Below are 22550 nucleotides of genomic sequence, written 5' to 3'. Positions count from 1 at the left end.
AAAGTTAAGTGTGTACGTCATGACCGATGGCAAGGCCGTAAGTGTCGTGTCTCGTTCGCCGTCACATGATCGCCGGCAGTTTGTTGAATCATTAGAATACTGTTGTTCATTGGCAATCTTCTGCCGCACTTCATACCGGAAAAGAAAATAAAGTTGCCTTATTCAAAGTGGGTTGGTTGCAGGGGATTTTCACGAACTCATCGTTTCATGTTAGTACAATTTAACGCTACGCAAAGGGCATGTTATTTTACATTTTACTTTGATTTTCATTTCCCAACGCACTCTCATCATTTAAGTTTCTTTTTCCTTATCTTCAGCATTTTCAGGAGATGAAGAATGGGACGTTTACTTTTCACTTTTGGGAAAGCTTTTCCATAAACATACTTGTTTTGGTTCATCGATCAATGGTTTACACACAAAATGTGGGCAAAAACTTGAATGAAAAGGCACCAAATACATTCAAACATACTGTCCATCATAATTCGATTGTTATTGCAAGTCCAGTGAAACACAATCACTTCCCCAGACAAAGTTTGCAAACAAATGTGACCTCTAAAATAATCTGACGAATTATTCACGAGGCTGGATTATATTTGAACGCGTTAAGCGCTATGTGCAAATTGCCCTGATTTCCGTTCTGCAGTTCCGATTCGTAGCAACCGGCTCTGCCGGTCCGAGTGGACCGACGCCGGCGTTCGGGAAAGAACTCGATAGTTTGGGATAAAGTGGGTAATTTTTTTAACGAATCCACCTGCAATATCATAACAAGATTCCGTTCTTTCACATATACCTTTGAGCCATGGATGGGTGATTTTGAACAAATATCACTCATCATTTCCCATTTTCATTTCTAGTACCTTATCAATACGATTGGGCCAAAATGGGCGTTTTAATAATTGATCACATACTTTTCCAACATTCTTGAACCAAGTCAAAAAATGTCCACTGATTCATCGTCTTCCACACAAAGTGTTAGCTAAAACCGACAATTAACATTGGTATTTTTTTAGGCGAACTGAAATGAATTACTTGAAAGGTCAACGTTCGCCTGGAACGCTGTTGTAAAGAGGATCCTGTATCAAAAATACGATTAAGCTGTGCACCGAACAACGAAAATGTTATCATTATGCAAGTTCGTGGATGGTGCATTAACTTTTGCCTGCATCCATATGCAAATACAAACAACAACACATACATACAGAGTCAATCGCGACACACATACACACACAGCCTGCATTTGTGGAATCATTGCCACCTGCTGTGCAGTTTTCCGTTCCGTTGCAAAACTGCAGTGATATGGAAAGATGGTCCAATCAGCACACTTTGTGACGTTTCAACACACAGGAAGCTGTTTTTAGCACTTTCTCGACGTGGAAAAAATATTAGTGGCACGGCGAATGACCTGCAAGCACATCCGTCGGAAGTGCGTAGAACGTACGAGTTCAATACGAATTACAAATGAAGTACGTGACGAAAGTCTCGCATACCTTGGGGTTTCAGCACATGCTCGAGTCGATATCTAGGAAACTATTACATTCATCACACTGGCGTTGACTGCAGGATTACTTCATTGCGATTCTGGGAATCATAAAGTTCAATCCTCACCCACTGAACTATACACACAGAATGCATTTCCTATGCGGCTTTTCTTCTCACAGGTATGGTTTTTCCGATACGATTCTTTGCGAAGTGCAAATTTGTTTTTTCCTTCGATTTTTACCCCACTTTCAGCAGCTTGCTTGGACGTCATTTTGACAGCTCAGCGCTGGCTCCTATATGTTCCAGTAAATTTTGACCGCAACGGTAGCAGCAGCAGAAGCAGTAACGACCAAGCGGCGGACGATGTAATGGAGAAAAAAAGGATCGGAAAGTCGTGTTGCCATGCGAGGGTAAAGGAGGTCGCGTTCGAAGGGAAGTAAAAAGGTTGGATCGAAAAGAAGTACCACCGGCCATGGCGGTGCTATCGCGTATCTCTGCAGTGACAAAATAAAACGTCACTGAATATTTCGCCGTTCGCACGCCGCCCCCACACCCGACGTGCGTGTTCTAACTATGGCACGACAAGGGCTGACTGACCTCCGGTTTGGTTTTCCTCCTTTGCATACCTGATCTCCAACGCTTACCCCGTATGCAATAGATTGCGTAGGATCGCTCAACCTTCCTTCTTCAACGCAAAACGTATCCATAGGGTAGGGACGAATGGGGTGGAAAAATGGCACTTTCTAAATGCACGTAGTACACCAGCAACTCAAAACTTGGAATCGGGGGCTGGGCAAGATGGGCGTACTTTCTGGACCTTAACCGAAGGAAGAAACAAAACGTAAAGATTGCTCCAATCTATGTGTGTGTATGCGCGCGTGTGTGTGTGTTCTTCAGCGGTAAGCGAAGAAAAACGAGACAGCGGAAACAAATTAGAAAGAAAACGTGAATAAGTATACAGGCCCCTCGGAAATGGTGTTCCTCCAACGATTCTTATGCTCGAAGAGCACGGGTTGGGTTTCTTCGTACAACTCACTTGTGCTCCGGATGTTGTTCTCGTTCTGTGGCAGGCAACACAAAACGCACGTACAGTTAGATATACGCACAGATTTATCGTGCACTGCAGCACTTTGGCTGCGACGACACCGGATTCCGTACGTCCAACTTCGTCGCACTGGTACACACAACGATGGCCGAATCAGCAAACCCGCTTGCACGGCAAAAACACACAAATGTTCACACGGCAGTCCCGCGACGGGCTAGGGGATGAGGAAGGTGAGGAATTCAACCCCTATTCACACTGCGCCCAGCGAACGAGCAGTAATATGCTAGACCGGGAATTCGAACGACCATTAACAAACCACTCGACGTCGACAACTGATATGACAATTCCTCACGCCGAGTTAAACTAGCCAAGGAGGATTGCTTGCTTTTGCGCTTCCTTTCGTGCTTCAAGCTCTTTCCCGTTGCTTTCTTCTACGCCACTTTTGCGTACATACCAGCACACTTGCAATGTAGCGTTGGGAAATGGGACCCGAACCAGATATTGGGTGTAGATCCCTCAACCAATCCGGCACAAATTAGAGTTGATCCCAGACTCTGAATTGCGAGCCAGATTACCCGTTTAGTAACCACAAAGGCTATAGGAAAATATGCAATCCATTACAGATAGCATATTATGTATCAATTTTATAGAGTACAAAAAGTCTCTTTGATTTTTTTCTTCATTGTTTCCAGTTCAATAGTGGGTCGAAATCGAACTCATGAGTCGGAGCGAGTCCCACATTGGAGGTTTCTCACCACTAGGTCTGGTAGTTGAAAATGACAGTAGCGCTATTTGTAAACATGGCGGTGTAATACGTTGGAAGGCGGGAAGACCCTTCAACTGTGCAGTACGAGATCGTGCCATATATTTACACGAACTAGACGATTGTTTATCATTTAGCCAAAAGATTCAGTAGCGTTTAAAAAACATATTTTACTGAAATTAAGGTTTCCAAAGTAAGTCAAGAAAACGATGAACCGACACGGTGCTGAAAATGGTTCCACTTGAAACTAGTTTGAAATGTAATTTGAATCGATTCTGAACTTGGATTTTCTCTGCACTTCGGACTTTCAATCAAGGTATAACATCACAGTATAAACGTAGTGCGTTTAAGCTAGTGGTGGGAAATTCAAATCGCTGCAGCTGGAACTCGAATCCTCTAATCCCAATCCGTTAAATAACACAAACGTGATACGATATTAACCAACAGCCCCCTTATACCACAACCCTACGACCATTCCATATCGGAATTTTAACGATTCACACAACGGTTCAAAAACTCATAGTTCAGATGGTGTAGCAAAACGATAAACATGACTCATTTACTATTTTACCAAAATTTCATAATTTTTTTCTACTTTTTGGATTCCCGAGAGGCAGATATGTGGGGTTGAGTATTGTTCTTGGCGTAGCGGCCGAAATAGACCAAATCTGAATCAAATCGAGTCGGAATAGAATCAATTCAAGTCCTAAACGAATCAAATCTGATTCAAATCCGTCAAACGAGTTCCTATCGGCTGGAATCCGTCGAGGGATTGAGTCTTCGAATCTTCCGAATCCGGATTTTGCCAACACTAGTCTGGGCAGTTCTGGTACATTTTTCTTCTAGAAACATCTCGATCTCTGTTTCGGGAAGGGACAGCGACTCTATAAAGGTTCCGTCAGTGCTTCAAACGGGCTGCAAAATAGCAAAAGCAACAGAGCGAGAAGGTTGTCAGTTTGTTCATCACACGGGAGTTTATTGAAGCTAGACGAAGCCCGTAGCAATTTTCGTTTTACGTAAACGTAGCAAACAGTGAAAAAACCCACGGCGGACGTACTTGTCGGTACTATGAACAGTTTGTGATTAGAAAAACGTGCAGTGGGATAAATTAACAGTGTTGTTTTAAACGGATATTCAAAGACACATTGTAACTACAGCAGAGACTATTGCCTGCATTATTGTGGAGTGAGCGTAACACGCGCGTAGTCACGTAGTGCATTCGGGACTGGAACATTCTGGAATCGATAATCATACGGAGTGCGTACAAGTGGTGAAAACTTCTCTAGAAGCAAATTGAAAATGGCAAAAGATTTCTACAAAATATTAGGCGTCCCCAAGACGGCCACGGACGATGAGATCAAAAAGGCGTACCGTAAGCTGGCTTTAAAATATCATCCGGACAAAAATAAGTCCCCACAGGCCGAGGAGCGCTTCAAGGAGGTGGCCGAAGCTTACGAGGTGCTGTCGGACAAGAAGAAGCGCGACGTATACGATCAGTACGGCGAGGACGGCCTGAAGGGTGGCGCTGGCGGTATGGGCGGTCCGGGTCAGTCGGGCCAGTTCCAGTACAACTTCCACGGCGATCCGCGCGCCACGTTTGCACAGTTCTTCGGCACGAGCGATCCGTTCAGTGTGTTCTTCGGCAACGACGGCGGGGCGCACATCTTCCACCAGGAGATGGACAGTGGCGATCCGTTTGGGTTCGATGGCCGCGGTGGTGGCGGTATGGGCGGGTTCCCCGGAGGAGCGTTCCGCTCGCAGTCCTTCAACATGCACGGTTCGCCGCAGCGTAAGCAGAAGAGCCAAGATCCACCGATCGAGCACGACCTGTACGTGTCGCTGGAGGACGTCAACTCGGGTTGCCAGAAGAAAATGAAAATTTCCAAAATGGTCATGGGTCACGACGGGTCGGCGCGGAAAGAGGAGAAGATACTGAACATCAACGTGAAACCGGGCTGGAAGGCGGGCACGAAAATTACCTTCCCGCGCGAAGGCGACCAAATTCCTGGCAAAATTCCGGCCGATATCGTGTTCATCATCCGCGATAAGCCACACCAGCACTTCAAGCGCGAGGGCAGCGACATAAGGTTCACGGCCAAGATTTCCCTCCGGCAGTCGCTCTGTGGTACGGTGGTGCAGGTTCCGACACTGAGCGGTGAGACGCTAACCATTTCAACGATCGGCGAGGTCGTGAAACCGCACACGGTCAAGCGGCTGCAGAATCGAGGACTTCCATTTCCGAAGGAACCGAGCCGGAAAGGCGATCTGCTGGTGGCGTTCGACATTCGCTTCCCGGACCAGGTGGACGCAAGCACGCGGGAAATACTGGCCGACCTGTTACCGATGGATCCGTCGTAAATTTCTCACCGAAACAATCCCGCGTTCTTGGTCGCCCCGCCGCTACAACGCGCAACACAACAGTACACTTTCTCTCAAACAGCGTAAACTAGCAGCAGCATTTCCCATTCCCCGTTCGGTTGTTATGACGCATGATGTTCTCGACTGTTCCACATTTGCTCAATGTGCAAAGCGATTGTGCGCGCAATAGGACATCGCTTTATCCGCACGGGATGTTTATCGCATTCCCCTGTCCCCCACCGCACCAACCGCCAAGAGGTGCCAGAAACGGACAAAAGATACCCCGTCCTTCCGTTTGGTGGATGCATTTGTGCCTCGGTCACGTAAGAAAACGATGCAGCCAGCTGATAGACAACGGGAGAGAACATTCTAGAAGCGGAAAATCAACATTCGCGGAACTCACCCGGGCCGCGAAAGAGATACGCAAAGGTGAATGTGTGAGAGCTTGGTGAGTTCCGGGTGCTGTTCGAACGAAATCATCGTCCATCATGCGTCGAAATCGAATGGAAATGGATGGAACGTTCGCGTGGATCCAAGCCTCAAGACAGATTGAGCCAGGATGGATGTTTTCCGGCCAGGAAAATTGCAACACAATCGAAGAGACGAGGAGACGCGATCTAAATTTGTGATGTTCCAGAAATCAGTTACCGATGTTGGCGCAGTGTTGTAACGAACGATCCAAGAAGTGGTACGAATTCGGTCGATTTGTGTACATAGCGTATCAATGTGCATTGTTTTACTATCCAAAGTATATCAAAGAACAGACAGGAGGGCTAGACACAGGAAAAGTAGATGGCAAGAACGACAGGGGACAAGCAAACGATTCTGTTAGTTTTTGCGGAAAGGAAAAAAAGGGAAACCACTAACACGGGTTCTCCACAGCTAGTAACTTTTCCGTTCATGAGGTAAACCTGTCGCAAATAAGTAGACAAATTTGTTGGGGATTGGCAGAAGACCCCATCGTCTGTACATAGGTAAACAGATCCGAGGAGAGAGAGGGAATGGGTAATTAAAATCGTTTCATAGTTTGGTTGGTGCCCTTGCAGGGACCTACGTGAAAAGAAAGCGTGTTATTTATGATATGTTTGTTTAAGAGTTTACTTTAGCTGACCGTGATGATACTTTTTACGTTGCATTGTTGTTTATAAAGAAGCATACCACTCCAGCAAAACACTTGTCCCGCAAATTAGTTGACCAGTGTCTGATGGCCGGACCACGACGGGTGGATTATCATATACGAGCGTTTGCAAGATGTGCGTCGCCACGGAGCTAATTATTACAGTATCATACGAAAAGACTGACTGGCGAGCGCGGAACAATCTGGAACCTATCTCACGCGCGCGCGCACACATTTTGGTGCGCAAACGCCTTTTTCCGTAAGAAAAGGCACACGGACGCAACGTTCCTGAAAAATGTCGGTTCCAAACTGTCTCCTTGTCTCCTCCCCTGGTGGTATGGCTTCCACATTGTTTCGTAGGACAAGTGTTTTTGCTGATCATAGTAAGAAGATAAAAAGAAAATGAAAGATTGAACGTCTTTACGCCAACAAAAGGATCGAAAGAGAAAACAACAAGCTTAACAATACTACTACACATAAACTTAATTGGTACGTTCTAGTACGAAGAAATCTTCGATACGGTTTGATTTTAGATTTTAGTTTTAAGTACCTGCCACGTGTCGCTATCGTTTTCATGTACTACGATAACCGGATTACGTTACGAATGTAAAGTGATTGAAAACACCTGTCCAATAAAAAAGTTTCCTAAAAGCTTATTATGAAAAAAAAACAATTTGTTTTGATTTAACATAAGGGGGTGGTATTGGTTTTGGGTTGGTCTGTGCAAGTAAGTAGGTTACATTTTGATCATTGTGTACCGTTTACCCGTTAGGGAAAACATACCTATCATGTGAATCCAAGGACAACTGCTTATTTCCCCTTTTTTGTGTATTTGTCAACAAATCTATCGTTGTTATCGCATTGTTAGGCTCTCCGTTGTGGCTCCACGTGCCGTTAAGCAGTGGGGAGAAGATACTAGAATAAGTTTTTTTGTTCGCCCTTTTTGTAGGTCACCGAGAACTAACGCGATCGGTTACGTAACCGCGGTCGCGATCATGTTGGTTGATAGCATATTTCCAAAGTTTGTTTGTTTTGTACACGGATTTCACCTTGAGATGATTCTGTTTTCCACGTTTTCTATGGATGTAAACCATAGCTGCTTTTGTACACGATGAGTTTGAAACTTCAGCTCTTGCAGGCGAGCAGAAAGTGCATTGAAAGTAAAATATGGAATATTTCTATGAAAGAAATCAATATGAATGTTTGTAAGAACCACAGATTGCCGAGAGCACTGTGAAATTGAATTTGATTATTCTAATTGTGCTGTGGTTATTCTATGATGCTTTTCTATGTTTACACGTATTCATAATTAATTATCACAATTCACAGTCTTTTACTTAAGTAAACTTATATTCATTTAAAGCCTCAACTGATGAAAAATAATCCGAAGACCAAAAGTTGAATAAAATGAAGATCATAAATAATTTGTTGTATTATGATTATGGTCAGCAGTGTTGAAGAATTTACCGAATCAACTGGTCTAGATCAAATGTGAACTGACAGCTGTCAACCAGTGGGTTTGCCCAAGGTGGGTCCTAAGGGAGGTGAGCTCAAAGGCCTGGTTGTGGCAGCCATTTTGAAATCAATTTTTGACAATCGTTCCTGGTTTTGTTTACCAACAAAAGGATTACGACGCGTTAGCAAGCTGCTGGTTCCAGTTGATACGGTTACCGGAAGACTCTGCCCTCTCTAGTAAATGAGGTTGGACGAGATGGGTAAAGCGGTTAGGTCGTCCAAAGGCACATATGTTAACACTTTGTTGCTACAATGCTACATGAAACGTGTTTGTTAAAACGACAATATCTTCATTATATCGCATTTTTTCCCATTCCATGAGTTATTGTTTGAGTTATTTTTGCAAAAAACAGCTGAACAAGATAAATACGACATTCTTACGCTATCGGAAAGAACTTTGAAAACAACAACTGGCAAATTGTAAACATAAACAAAACCCGGAACGATTGTCAAATTTTTCCTTTATTTTTCTAAAAAAATCAAGGCGATTTGTTCGGGATGAACCCACCTGGATAGTAATCACTTTGGGTTTGCCATTTGTTGTTGCTGGTTTGTTGACGTAAACATAAATTAGCAGAGGAAATCATTTTTCCACCGAAGATTCGTCATACCTGGAAAGAAAAGAAACGGGGGCGTATCAAGATTAAGCTTGTGGCGAAACAGTTTTTCCGAACGATTGTGTATCATTTCTGAGCGACCGTTGTTTGAATGCTCGAGTGTAAACCCGCTGGGTAGCGTGACGTGTGGTTTTATGTTGTAGAAAGGGTGGATCGCTCCCCCAGCCCGTGTTCGATTGCAAAAATGCATCTCTCCAGCGATGTCTCGAATGCGCTCAAGCAAATCGAAATCATCAAGCAGACGGTCGAGGAGATGGAACCGAACAAGCTGCAGTTGAATGTCAGCGACGACCTGAAGCTGGTGATCGATCTGCTGCAGGATCCCGTCTTTCGGAACATCGTTCAAATCCAGGACTCGCTGTCCGAGCTGAACCACCAGATAACGCAGCACCCGTCGATACTGCCGGGGGACTTCGATATCGCGAACAGTGGCGAGCTGGTGCTGAATGTGCCGCCCGGGACGGACCTATTCGATGCAGACTACCAGGATGAGCAGCGTGTTCCCTCGGCACAGATGTCACCGGGAAGCCCTGGCCCGGGCATGCTGGTGGTCACACAGCCGAAGCTTAATCAGCTGCTTGATCCGCACGGTCAACTGCTCGGCGTGGGCCAGGTACCGATGGTGGCTTTGCAGCAACAAATAGCCCCTCAGCCCTTGGATGCGCAGCAGTTGTTGAACGGGTCGATGAAGATAAACAATGATCCTTCTTTGTTGTTTGAGGTAACGAACATGAGCTTATCATTTCGAGTAGATTTGGAAAGACGAATCCTTATATGTTTGTTCACCACAAACACTAATCTTTACCATTTCCGCCCCCTTTGCAGGACCATCACAAAAATCTCCCCGAAGCTGAACAGCACCAGCATCCACTGGGTGGTCAGTACGGCGCGGATTCGCCAAAATCGATCCCGGAAACCATCATTGCCGCTGGTGGTACGGCTGGACCAGCCGATTGGTCACGTATCCTGGACATCGAGCTCGTTAACGATGGGACCGGACTGGGCTTCGGTATCATCGGCGCTCGGACAACGGGTGTCACCGTTAAAACGATCCTCGCTGGTGGCGTGGCGGATCGTGACGGTCGGCTGAAGAGTGGCGATCAGATCCTGCAGATTGGTGACGTTAACCTGCACGAGATGGTTTCCGAGCAGGTCGCATCCGTACTGCGCCAGTCCGGAACGCACGTACAGCTCGTCGTGGCCCGTCCAATCGATTCACTTACTGGCCCGGGAGGATCGGTCGGTGGTGGCGATGAGTACGATCAATCCGCGATCGTACCAACGGTGCTGTTGGCGGATCCACTCAAGCTGAAGCAGTACCTGGCCGATTCGGGTTTCAGCGATATCTACAGCGTGTATTCGATCGTAAACTTGGAGAAGGACTTGGATGAGAATCCGTTCGGCGAGGATAGCCCGCTAGCCGATTTCCCCGAGACGGAGGTGTTTACGGTGGAGCTGCGTAAAGACCAGAACGGACTGGGCATCACGATCGCAGGGTACGTTTGTGAGAAGGAGGAGCTTTCCGGCATCTTCGTGAAGAGTGTGTCCCCGGGCAGTGCGGCGGATCTGAGCGGCAAGATCGCGGTGAACGATCGCATCATCGAAGTGGACGGTCAATCGCTGCACGGCTTCTCCAACCATCAGGCCGTTGATGTCCTAAAACAAAGTGGTCACGTAGTGAAGCTGTGCCTGGAGCGGTACCTTCGCGGACCGAAGTACGACCAGCTACAGCAGGCGATCGCGGCGAACGAGATGAAACCACCGACACCGGCTACACCTCCACCACCGCTTGGGCCAACGGATCTGTCCAAGTACGGCAGTAACATCCTCGACATTCTGCCACGTGGACTCACCGAAAAGCATCAGCAGCCTCCACAAGCGCAACAGCGTACCATTCTCGAGGGCATGAAAGGGTACGGTGATGACCCGGACGATAGCGGTCACCAACCACCCCTCGGCGGCGATGCTGGTTCTGCGGCGGTCGTTATGGGCCACAAGAAACTGGCACGGGCAAAGGACTCCATCGATAGCCAGCAAGAGTACCGGGAGAAGATTAAGGAAGCGTCGATCGTTCCCCCGTTGCTGCATGACGTTACGGAAGTTTCCGCCGGCGACGTTTTGCTCGACGCGACTAATGTGGCCGCAATTGCTAAGCATGCCGGTGTGCCGAAACTGCGTAGCTCTCTGAAGGGCGGCAACACAGCGTTGGCGGAGGAGCGCATCAACGATGACGACGCCGACGATGACTCGGCGGATACGGCATACATCGTGAAAAAGTGGACAACCATCCTGGGACCGGAGGTGCAGATTATTGTAGCGAACATACGTAAATTTGCGGCCTCCAGTGGACTGGGCATTTCGCTCGAAGGCACAGTGGACGTGGAAGGTGGAAAGGAAGTCCGACCGCATCACTACATCCGCTCGATACTGCCAGAGGGCCCAGTTGGGCAGAACGGTCTGCTTCGATCCGGCGATGAGCTTCTAGGTAAGTCATTGCGTGTGCAAGTGAAAGTGGCCTAAATCCATTTAATCTCAGGACGGCTAGCATTTATGGCATGTAAATTGAATGTAAAAAGAAAGGTAGGCTTGAAAATCATAGTACACATTGTTATAGAGATAGGTATTAAAGGAAGGAGGAGTGATTGGAAGAGGTGGTTTAAAAAGAATAAGAAACCCTAAATCCGTACATGACATAAGAATCTTTATAAATTAATTTTAAAACTTTTACCTTTTTTGAATCTCATACGTAGTTTCTAACACTATACACTAACACAATACATTACTTTGGAATCTTACCCGAATGCTTTTATGTGGTCTCTTTGACCATTCTTTTACAAGACTATAACTTCGTCTTTGTTAAAGATTGTTCGAATCCATAAATGGCAATTTTAAGTACAATTGTTTATTATTTTTTTGACATCTTTGGTTTTTTTATGCACCGCTTCATCACTGTTTATGTGGAAAGTTTGAATGGTTGAGCCGTACTCTAGTTATTTTCGGAAATAACACTCAGACACACTCGCTACTCCCTGCATCATTCATTTATTAATTAATTTGGCAAAACAAAATCAAATTATTCTTCTCGGCGTATTTTCAGAGGTCAACGGACAGCGACTGCTCGGTATGAACCACCTCAAGGTGGTATCAATTCTGAAGGAACTACCGCAGGACGTGTGTATGGTGTGTGCGCGCGGTGATCCAGATCTGCTGCGGTTCACAGAGGAGCAGCTCATCAGCTCGCTTGAGGCGGACGCGGCCAAGCGGAGCAATAGTACCGCAAGCCACCAGCACCATCACCATCACCATCATCAGCAGCTGCACGGTGGCAGTCTGACGCCGTCGGAGCGCCTGGTCAAGGCCAAATCGGATGGCAGTCTGGCCACAACCAACGGGGCCGGTGTTGGCGTGGGAGGCGTCGGTGACGGGTTCTCGAAGATCAAATCACGCAGCCTTGAACCACTGACGGGGCTGGCAATGTGGAGTTCCGAGCCGCAGATTATCGAGCTGGTCAAAGGCGAACGAGGCCTCGGGTTCTCCATCCTAGACTATCAGGATCCGCTCGATCCGAACGACACGCTGATCGTGATCCGCTCGCTGGTACCGGGTGGTGTTGCGCAGCTCGATGGGCGGCTCATTCCCGGCGACCGGCTGCTATTCGTGAACGACACGATCCTCGAAAACGCATCGCTCGATCAGGCCGTGCAGGCGCTCAAGGGTGCCCCTAAGGGTGTGGTGCGCATCGGCGTCGCCAAGCCGCTGCCCATGCAGGACTCGTCCCTCGTCGGTGCCGCTGCTCCGTTCGATGAACGCTCGGCCGTACTCTCCACCGGCGGCCCACCACCGGAAGTGACCGGATCGGCCAGTGGTAACACCGGCAGCGGTAAGATGTTATCGCTCGCGAAACCGGACATAATAATGGAATGAGGATGTTTAGTCATAAGCAGAAATGAATATGAGCGCTTTGCGGACCTATACCGCCGCCTGGACGCCCTGCTGGAGTTGATCGACGGTGCGGCCAACGCCGAGCGGTTTGTCGTTTAAATTCGATCGATCTAACGCCCACCTCCAACCACCCTCCCAAGCGAAACAGCGCCGAAAACAAAAACAAAAAAGCAAAATGCCAGCTAACGTTTCAATCGCGGTACGTGCGTTCCGATTCGGTTCATTATGGAAATGATTTAAATTTCAGTTCTGCTTTATATATTATATTATATCCCACGATTTTCCTCACGCGTTTGCGAACGCATTTTGTTTTCTGCCCGAGAACTACCCTTCCCGGATGCAATTTCTCTGTTGTCTGAATGCACCCGCTCCCGGATGTCGTTGATCGGGCGACTTCCTATGTCTTCCAACGCAGTATTTTTACATTCCCTCCTTTTATTGACAAGTAAATGATTACCTTTTTATGATTAAATTTTTGATTTTTTTTAAGACAAGTTTACTTTACCGTACATTCCTCATCGGTCACTCATCTTGAGTTTAAGTTTATTCCACCCGCTCTCAGTGGGGGGAACCACGTGTTACTCGAGACTGCAGCCGCAGAATCGTCTATTTTTCATTCCACATTCTACGACGGAAACGTTCCAGTATTATCTTTGCACCTCCACTATATCACCACGCTGTCCATCATCTATCGCTTGCACCATCTGCACCAGGTGTATTTCCGGGTTTGCTGGAAGTTGCTTGAAAATCGAGTCACCAAACCGGTAACACCACTCAAAATGTTAGTGAAAATCAACACACAGAAAAAACAATTACACATAATCATAGAATTATAACACTCGAAAACAACTTACGTCAGGCACTACACGATTTCTACAAGTTGCACAGGAAAGCATGTAGCTTAAAAAAGTATAGGAAAAAAGGGAAGAGCCCTTAGCACTTGCAATATTCAACCCATTATAGCATGCACGAATCTCTATCTCGTATATGATTGTAGTTGCACCTTGCACCGGAAAATGGTATATCATAATTTTTCCCATTACTACTCATTTCTTTTACTTTTGTTGAGGACCGGAGTTTAGGGAAAAAAATGGGTCGAATCACAATTTATCAAAGTCGATGAAACTACTTATAGTTGATTTGTTGTTCTACTTATTTACACCGTAGAAGAATTTCTAGTAAAATAATTGCTTTTGCAAATCGGCTAGTTAATGCTATTGTTTGAAATGATTTACAATTTACGTTATAAGTAAAAATTACCGATCCTTATATTGCAAATTCAAAGCAGTATGATTGGACGCGCTATAAAAATAGAAAGAGAAAAAACGAAACACACTTCACTAGACACACCTGTTTAAAAACAAATGAAACACGTTCTATATGCACCTTCATCTCTGGAAAAATACGAAAAAACTGTATTACATACATACGTTCACACTCGTCGCTCACATTAATATTATGCACTCATTAAAGAATCGTATTGTAGTTTGGAACAAATTACTTACCATTAAAATCTTTCTCTATTTTATGTTGTGAGTGTTTTTCTTTTTCAACTCTAGGAGTAACTGAACCAACCTTATGTTTGATTTTTTTACTTTATTCTATTTTTTCACGATTGTTTTGTGTGTTTGTAGTCTACATACCTGACAATTTTCATTGGCGCTTAAACATTTTCATCAGAGTGAATATTTGCGTTCTTCAAAATTCATGTCATCATCGTTCACTTTCGCAGTTTTTACCTTATTTACCAAAAAATATAAAATCTTCTCGCGCGATCGTATGCAAAGCAAAGCTTAAGGAAAACAAAAACGAAAACAAGAAAAGCAAATGGTGGATTATTGATTTCTGACTTATGACGTTAATTGGATAAATGGAAGAAAAATGAAGATGATGTAAATGTTGAAGAAATAGACAAACAGAAACTGTTACGAACAAGAACAATCATGCGAAAAGAGCAACATGAGATGGAATGAAAAACATGGCTAGAATACATAAGAACATGATATAAGGAGAGAAGAAGGAAAACAATTAAAAAGTAGTAAGCATGTAGGCATATAGAAAAAAATAGCAGAAAAGTAATAACATGCAATTTGATGTGTGGTTGGTAGACACTAGAAAGAGCCGGATAGAACATGGAAAAAACTTCTTAAAAAAGTAGAAATATCATTCAAGATTAGAAAACCATCATCAACGTTCAAACTGAACCACAGACGAGAAAATATGATCAAAAATTCATTGCACGATCATGCATATGCCGAATGGACGATTGATTCGGATAGGAGGCTATGCCGAAGTTCTTTCACAGCTTTGTAAAAGTAGCAACGGACTGAGAAAAATATGTGGCAAAGCATGCTTTGTGTGCGATTTATTCGGCATGAACAACCAATAGTTGTTCGCGGTCCCCCAATTCTCAACGACTGTGTTTGGTTGCGTTACCCGAATGTTTCGAGCAGCTCAACGACAGGCAATCTTAGCTTCAGATGTCACCTAAAAGAATCCCTCGCAAACTCACACCATCATTTAGAATATGTAGACTTCGAATGGATGCTGTTGTAAACGAACTGTTATTGGTTCGACTGAGAAAAACAAGATTGTAGCTAGCATGCAAATAATACCCCACAAAAGGCGCTTTCATCTTTTGTTTGGTCGGAAAATATCGAATTCCGTAACTAAGGTAGCTCTCATTTCGCATTGCAATCGCGTACGAACAAGACGAGTTAGATCACGGGATTGGAAAATGGTAATGTCTTTTCTTCACCTCAGAACGTGTTGATTTGTGTGCATACTTAAAGCTAGAGCAAACTACAACTATAACTAACAAGTTAATCCCGGACGGTTTGTTGGGAACCTTTTTATTGCAAAACAGGAAATCCTCACCTCGATAAGCATTCACGATAGCAGCTTTACAGTATTTTGTGAGAAAATATTTCGTCCAAGCTGAGATGATATTTGTAACGCCAATGGTACTTTCCTACGCAATCACCATCCCGTTTTTCATGGTGCAACAAACTGTACTTATGCTTCGAAAGTATTTTCACTCTAATTTCTGCAACTGCCCGTGAAGTGTAGAAACCCAGCAAACACCAATAATGATCGTCAAATGAAGAAACGGCCTTCGGTACGAGATCTGCGAAGTATTATGGCCATCGTAGTACGTGGACATATCCGCCAATTGGGCCGACGAACGATCCCTTCTATCACATTTCCCATCCGAGGAAGAAGGAAAAGAGTATCAAATGTAATCACCTACCGTAATATCAGGATTTGTATCCCGTCCGTCGATATACTACGGCGTTGGTGGTCAAATTTGCACCGAGATTTGGAAAATTGGGGCAAAGTGGCTTCTTTGGCCTGCACGAAAAGGGAGGCATCGGAACGATATTGCAACTATTTATAACTCAAGCCTAGACCATTCCATCACATTGGGTTCAGTTTAGTCTATTGAAAGTATATACATGTATTTTATAGATATTATATTTTATTACATACATATATGAATGTATAACAAATTGAAGTTTAATAAATTTGAATGGAGAATACATTTTCGAATTGTATGAAGTGTTTTTTTTTCGAAAGTGCATTCAAGTGCAAAAACTAATGGCAGAAAGTGAATAGAATGTTTACAGCAAGGCGTAACTATGTGGTTTCACATTATGAGAGTTCATATTGGGATACTGAGTCGAACTAATCGAACTCGTTTGTTTGTTACATTCTTAAATCATACAGCACAGCGTCAAGCTTGTTCCATTCATCGATGCGCGGGTTGGCGACTCTGTCTGCTAGGTCGTACATGTAGATATGACCAGTTTCGGCACCAACCATGACATGTCTGCCGTATGGTGTCCAGAAGACGCGGTTAAGTGCCGGCTGCTCGTCTACTACAACCGACTCTACCGGGACATCTGTGTTTTGATTGAGATTCCACACGTTCAGACGCCCATTACCATCCACGCTGGCGAATAGTGCCGGGTTGATGGGTGAGCAGGCCACGTAGTCAGAGTTATCTTCGAAAGTGTACAGCGGTTTATTATCCTGCAAACTCCACAGCTTGACCGTCGAGTCGACCGATGAGGTTAGGAACAGGTGGTCAAAGTTCGATTCTGATTGGTGCGCCGAGACAGCTGTGATCGGGCCGAGATGTTCCCTGTACGTCTCGATTATGGCACCCCGGTTGTCATGTTGATTGGCAGAGTACACGCACCCATCCACACTTCCAAGCACGATGTTCTTCACCTGCGAGTGCATGACTGCAGAACAGGTGACGGAGATGGTCTGGGAAGGTTGTTTCTTGAATTCTAGCACGTCCTGCGGCTTTGAAAGCATATCCAGGCTCCACTTGCATAGTTTACCGTCTGAGCTGATCGAAATAACGTTATGGGAGTGCTGCGTGCCAACTAACGAGACGCAGACGACTGGTAGTATGTGCCCATTGACGTTGAATTGTATGCAATGGATGGGCGTGCGCCTCTGCTCCCGGCTGTCCCAGAGTACAATCTGACCGGAGTAGGTACCACCGAGGATTAAATTCGCATTAAACTTAACGAAGCTTGTGGACATGACGCCGCTCTGACAGTGAAACACTTGTTCGGGCGTTTGCTTCTTTGACTTGGCGTTCCACATGGCTACGACACCTTCCGGATCATACCCACGTAACCTCGTAAACTCGTTGCTGTAATACGATGCTACCATGAGCTCTGGATAGTGCATAGACCAATCGATAGACGTTACACAGCGGTCCTTTGACCAATGGTCGCAGTACAACATTCGATTCAATAACAGGCGGGCGTGTGATTTTTCTTCAATGGTACCATTCGCCTCTGTCCCTCCAATATAGCCCCTGTGAATGTCTTTCGTTTCAGAAAGGGCCTTTTCAATGACCTTGCTCGCGTTCGCCATAAACTGTTGAAAGTCCTTCGAAAGCATAATCATTTCCTTCTCTTCATTGGAAAAATATCTAGATTCCTTTGATTCCCCCACACGGGTGTAGGCAAGTGCTAGTGGATTGAGTGTGTTTCGAGTATACAATAGTTTTCTTGGGAGAAATATTAATATTGTCAACGGATACCAGGCTAAGGTTGACGGGTTTCTGGCGATAGTTGAGTTTTTCAATGCTGGATTGAACATTTCCACTTGGCGTGCTCTTAATGAAATTATCAGAGTTGGTCATGCTAACGGATGAAAGAAGTGATACTTCAGACACAAGTGGTTCAGTTAGCGAAGAGAGCGTCATATCCAAATCATGGCTCGTGCCTAATTTCACGTTGGCTATCTTTCCGGATGTTTCAAGCAGATCCAGATTTTGTTCTCTTTCCTTTCGCCTCCTTTCTTTTTCCTCACGAAGGGTCTGCAGACTAGCCTTCTTCAGTTCCAACTCCGCTTTTCGATCCATCTTGGAATGCTCGACAAGGTTCTCCGATTATTTTAGCTGCTCCTGCGGAAATGTAGACATGAGGGGATTGGTTTCACCCTTATCATATATACATGGCACGATTACCTAACAGATTTGACTAAATACGCCTACTACTTAACTAACCCTAGTTGTAAAACTCAACAACCGACATGTGGAAAACATCTGAGCAACCATAGTAGCAGTAAAATGGACCAATTCAAATTATTGTAGTTTTTAAATTCTATGATTTTGAATTGAATGCCTAGCTTCCTGGAGAATTTTACTTTCCAATCTTGCTTTTTGCCTTAATGGTGCATTCTGTGAACATACCTGTTTTCACGAATTATATGACCGAATTGAGTAGATCCGAATGAAAGAAGCTTTCTACTATTTCTGCTGAGTTATACAGTTTTGTAAATGCCGCTTTTCGGGCCCGAAGATCACATAAAGCAGCAGAAAATAAACATGGTGGCACTTTGCTTATATTGCGCGTCACTTTATGACAGCACTTTTGTTTGGGTTTGGCAAATGTTTTGGTTGTGGAAATTCAACTTTCTGCAGTAGAAACTGTTTTCATGACAATCGCCCAAGCCGCCGGGCCTTTTTGTAAGTTCTTTGCGTTCGTAAGTTGGATTTCATCTCGTCTTGCATCAGGGTGTTCGGGTTGACCTAGACAGACGGTCGGATGGATCTGATAAGTGTGTTTGAAGTGCGTTATCTGTCGTCCAAACTCAATTCCCATCATCCGGATATGAATCATGTCATTCGTGGCAGGTGTTGACCACCGCCGTGGTTTGCGGTCGTGGGATGAATCAGTCTGCGACGCTCGGTGCCCAACGAACGCCCCCCAAAAACCTGTAACCAGGCAGTAAGCATCGTACCTAGAGTATCATAAATTGTACCGGACATTCCGTCGCGATTAGTACGACACAACTCACGCCTCGAGTTCTTATCTAAGCACTGTTTTGCCAGCATCCCCCTCTGGATGGCGCTGTCGGGTTGATGTAATTTTTAGTGTCCGGACTAGACAGCCTCATCAAGGTGCGGTTCTGTCGGATAACAATGCAGACTCGCGTGTTACAGTTTTGCACTACCATTGATGATGGTTCAAGTGAAGTGAAAAGTTTTCTACTCAGCTGGTGTGATTTTCCAATCTAGACGATTGGTAAGTTAACTTCTTTTAAAACTATTTCCTGTTTTTTATGGATTAACAACCTCTGGTTACTGCTTGAGCAACATACTATTGATACACTGTCAATTTGTCATCTAGCCTCCAAGACTCGTTATATTTCTTTTAGCGTCGGCTGTCTCAAAGACGATACCAACTGTTTCATCGAAGATATTAAACATACAGAGGGCAATTGCAAGTTGGTGAATGAAAAGGAAACAAAAAGCCTTATAAAATCAGCAAAATTGAATCTCTCCTTGCCCTGCGCAAGAAAATGTGTTTCCCCCGTTTGGTCAGTGGCAGTAATTCAATTTTTATTATTTTTTATGACACCATCACACCCGATGATGATGATGATGCCCATGGTGGGTTGGACAAGATGGATTTCATCCTTCGCCCGCTCTTTCCTGGTTCATTGGTACATCATCTTCCCTTGCATTGATACAGTCGTTGGCTGATGTTATCAGCCGAGAAAAATGGATAATGCTAGGGGAAGAATGCTGCCGTAAGAAAGCAACACTTCGTCACCAATTGGTTACTGATGTGCAATCTATTTTCCATCGGCATATACGGCACGTATGATAAACGGCACCAGCAAGCAATTTGACCGACCGATGTTGGCGAAAAAGGCGAACATAAGTGATTGACCCTTAACTCACTTTAAATGATTGGATTGCATTGGGACGAGTGTTTACTCCCGATAGATATTCGAAGTTTTAGCTGAGATTGCGCTTGAAGAATATTATTTTACCGTCAAAGGATTACGTGTTCCTTTAATATATTTTTTTCGTCCACTTAGATTTCTTCATTATGTCTTTGTTTAAAATAAAAACGTAAATGTGATTCCATCCAAATCAGGTGTAAATGATTTCCGAGGAAAATTAATAATTGTTCCGCATTTTTTCTTTTCAAGGCTTGCCCTGTTTCTGCCTGCACTTCCAATAATTCCAATAATTCATTCATTTACACAACATGGCATGGAATGGATAAATTTGTCACGGATTCAAAATATAGTACATATAAATATCTGGTGTGTTTCTTGCTTGGCAGACGCGGCTCTAGAGTATGGATGATGAATCGTAAAGTTGATCGCTTGGAATCTATCTGATTGGTAAATGGTTTTTTAACAAATATTTTATCCACGTAAATCCAGCGCGTTAGTGAAGTTGGAGAAATTGAGAATGTCTAGTAGGCACCTGTTCCTCTATAAAAAGACACACACGCAAAAATCAGACGCATTTAGCGCCAGGTAGCCGAAGAAGTAACATTGAATATAAAGTTTTGTAGTCGGTTCATTTGAAAGAATACCTCATTTAAGTTGATACAAAATGGAATCCCACGAATTCGAAACAGAAATCGATTTGGATGGAGATGAAGAAGATGCGATGAAAATTGTTTGGAAGCGTGAAACTCTTCCAGCAGCTGCCGCTTCAGGTCCTCAAAATCAGAAACATGAACTGTGCGGAGAAATAACTCTGCTGTACCACCAAGCAAATGACGAGCAGCTTTAAGTTTCTCCCTTTCGCTCAGTTTCAACAATCCAAATAGACACCATAGTCGTCGTCTCCAGTGAATGGTTTTACCCAAAGACAATTAACAGACAGGTCGGGTCAAAGCTGTTTTTTGCTCCGCCATTTTTGTGACAGTTGGTTAAAAAAGTGTTTACAAAAATTTCCAGCTTACTTGTGGGAGGTCTTCGCCAAAATCTTCGCGAAATAGGTAGTTGGTAATTCTAGATCACAGTATCCATGGTTTTGCGAATAGAAACTGCTCTTCTGTGTGAAATCATGGAATATGGATCCTTTTGCTCGCTGTGATTGCCGAAATTAAGTGTGTTGGTCTGCCTTATACGGAGCCTTCCTCCAGAACATATTTCGAACGCCTCAACTCTTTGTTCTGTTGATGAAACATACCAAATTTGCAGTTTTATCCCACTTTCTTCGCTGTTCGTGAGAAGTAAACAAAATTTTAACCAACTGTCAAAAATTTTCCCACGGTTTTCGGCTCGTTACATGGTATGCTGCGACCTGTCTGTTAATTGTCTTTGGGTTTTACCATGGTTTCAATACTAGTAACTTCGTAGCAAGCTGGTTAAAGTTGTTCAGATGGTGCAACAGGTGAAACAGCTAGAGGGTGAGTTTGTAAAACTATTGAATTGATTGATATCCTTCATTTGCATTTTGTTCATCCTATAAGAGGCATGTAACGGGCATATTAATTTATCGAACCGATTCTAGACAATTTTAATTTTTATGTTTGAACGTACAAAAGCCGAGGGACTACCATCTCAGTTGATGTAGATCAATGCTGTTGAATAAACAATTTTGTTGCTTTATTTAACATTAAACTCGATTTAGTAAATAGAAGAATTGTATCCTTTCTTTATTTCCCAAATCAAAAAGGATTGAAAGTATTAATTTGAGAATAAAAATTGAAGTAATAATAATAGATAGGGTTCATAGAATATTAAAAAATAGAAAAAATAGTTCATAGTTCAAACAAAACTATGAAGAAACATGACCAGTGAAGTTAGTGGCAAAAAAAGGAAAAAAAAATCGAAGGATCATAAACCATCGTCGAAGAAATAGGTATTTGAAGAATTTTATTGGTTTCTTACGGGGGGAAGCCGCAACTAGCTTGCGGGTCAGATACACACGTCACCGAAACCCGTTCCGGTTTTGTCCTGTTGTCGCCCGGAAACGGATGGGATGCTGCAGGCGAAAAGCGTAATCACAGCGTCAAAGGAAATAGGAAAATAAGCCGATTTGCATCGGTACGTACGCTACCCTCTGCTTTGCGACTCGGTCCTTCTGGACAGTCGGCAGGTGATGATAGGCGGCAATAACTATCAAGGATTGCTAGGATCATAAAAGAGAGCCTCGGCTGTTTGAGCCCTTTGGTTGCGGGTTGTAGATTGGGCTGCCAAAAATTAGGCCAATAAAATCTATCATCCTCTCATCCGCCAACGATGGCGAAGCTGTTTCCGTGGTAAGAACTGCTGTAAAGCGGACGTTGTCCCTATCAAGCAACTTCTTTCGACAGGCCTCGGTAGACAGATAGGAGGACATTCCCAGGATCATCTGTGCCGCGTCCTTCTTGGTGTCAGTATGGTGGTTTCCGTTTCCCACACAGCAGTGTGGGTTATCGTGTCGGGGTT

General features: G+C 44.4%; 3 protein-coding genes across 3 annotated transcripts; 2 read left to right on the top strand and 1 right to left on the bottom strand.

Moving 5' to 3' along the window:
* Nucleotides 1-4219: 4219 nt before the first annotated feature.
* Nucleotides 4220-7418, top strand: LOC131281727 (dnaJ protein homolog 1-like). The gene has a single exon (XM_058311074.1). The coding sequence runs from the start codon at nucleotides 4587-4589 to the stop codon at nucleotides 5643-5645; it is 1059 nt and encodes a 352-aa protein (XP_058167057.1). The 5' UTR covers nucleotides 4220-4586; the 3' UTR covers nucleotides 5646-7418.
* A 1641-nt stretch (nucleotides 7419-9059) lies between these two features.
* On the top strand, nucleotides 9060-13327 carry LOC131286060 (patj homolog). Its single transcript, XM_058314927.1, has 3 exons — nucleotides 9060-9626; nucleotides 9713-11379; nucleotides 11992-13327. The coding sequence occupies exons 1-3, from the start codon at nucleotides 9079-9081 to the stop codon at nucleotides 12816-12818; spliced, it is 3042 nt and encodes a 1013-aa protein (XP_058170910.1). The 5' UTR covers nucleotides 9060-9078; the 3' UTR covers nucleotides 12819-13327.
* Nucleotides 13328-16541: 3214 nt separating this feature from the next.
* LOC131294052 (cytoplasmic dynein 1 intermediate chain-like) lies at nucleotides 16542-18225 on the bottom strand. Its single transcript, XM_058322098.1, has 2 exons — nucleotides 17832-18225; nucleotides 16542-17773 (listed from the first exon to the last, which is right to left on the bottom strand). The coding sequence occupies exons 1-2, from the start codon at nucleotides 18223-18225 to the stop codon at nucleotides 16542-16544; spliced, it is 1626 nt and encodes a 541-aa protein (XP_058178081.1).
* Nucleotides 18226-22550: the final 4325 nt, after the last annotated feature.

This window comes from Anopheles ziemanni, chromosome 2 (assembly GCF_943734765.1).
Source record: "Anopheles ziemanni chromosome 2, idAnoZiCoDA_A2_x.2, whole genome shotgun sequence".
NCBI lineage: Eukaryota > Metazoa > Arthropoda > Insecta > Diptera > Culicidae > Anopheles > Anopheles ziemanni.
This window is presented reverse-complemented; position numbering and strand designations above follow the sequence as displayed.

Coding starts and splice junctions, on each gene's coding strand:
- LOC131281727 (XM_058311074.1), top strand. CDS start 4,587: ATGGCAAAAGATTTCTACAAAATATTAGGCGTCCCCAAGACGGCCACG.
- LOC131286060 (XM_058314927.1), top strand. CDS start 9,079: ATGCATCTCTCCAGCGATGTCTCGAATGCGCTCAAGCAAATCGAAATC. Junction 9,627..9,712: donor TTGTTTGAGGTAACGAACAT/GAGCTTATCATT, acceptor ATTTCCGCCCCC/TTTGCAGGACCATCACAAAA. Junction 11,380..11,991: donor ATCCGGCGATGAGCTTCTAG/GTAAGTCATTGC, acceptor GCGTATTTTCAG/AGGTCAACGGACAGCGACTG.
- LOC131294052 (XM_058322098.1), bottom strand. CDS start 18,225: ATGGATCGAAAAGCGGAGTTGGAACTGAAGAAGGCTAGTCTGCAGACC. Junction 17,774..17,831: donor GAAACACACTCAATCCACTA/GCACTTGCCTAC, acceptor TTTCCAATGAAG/AGAAGGAAATGATTATGCTT.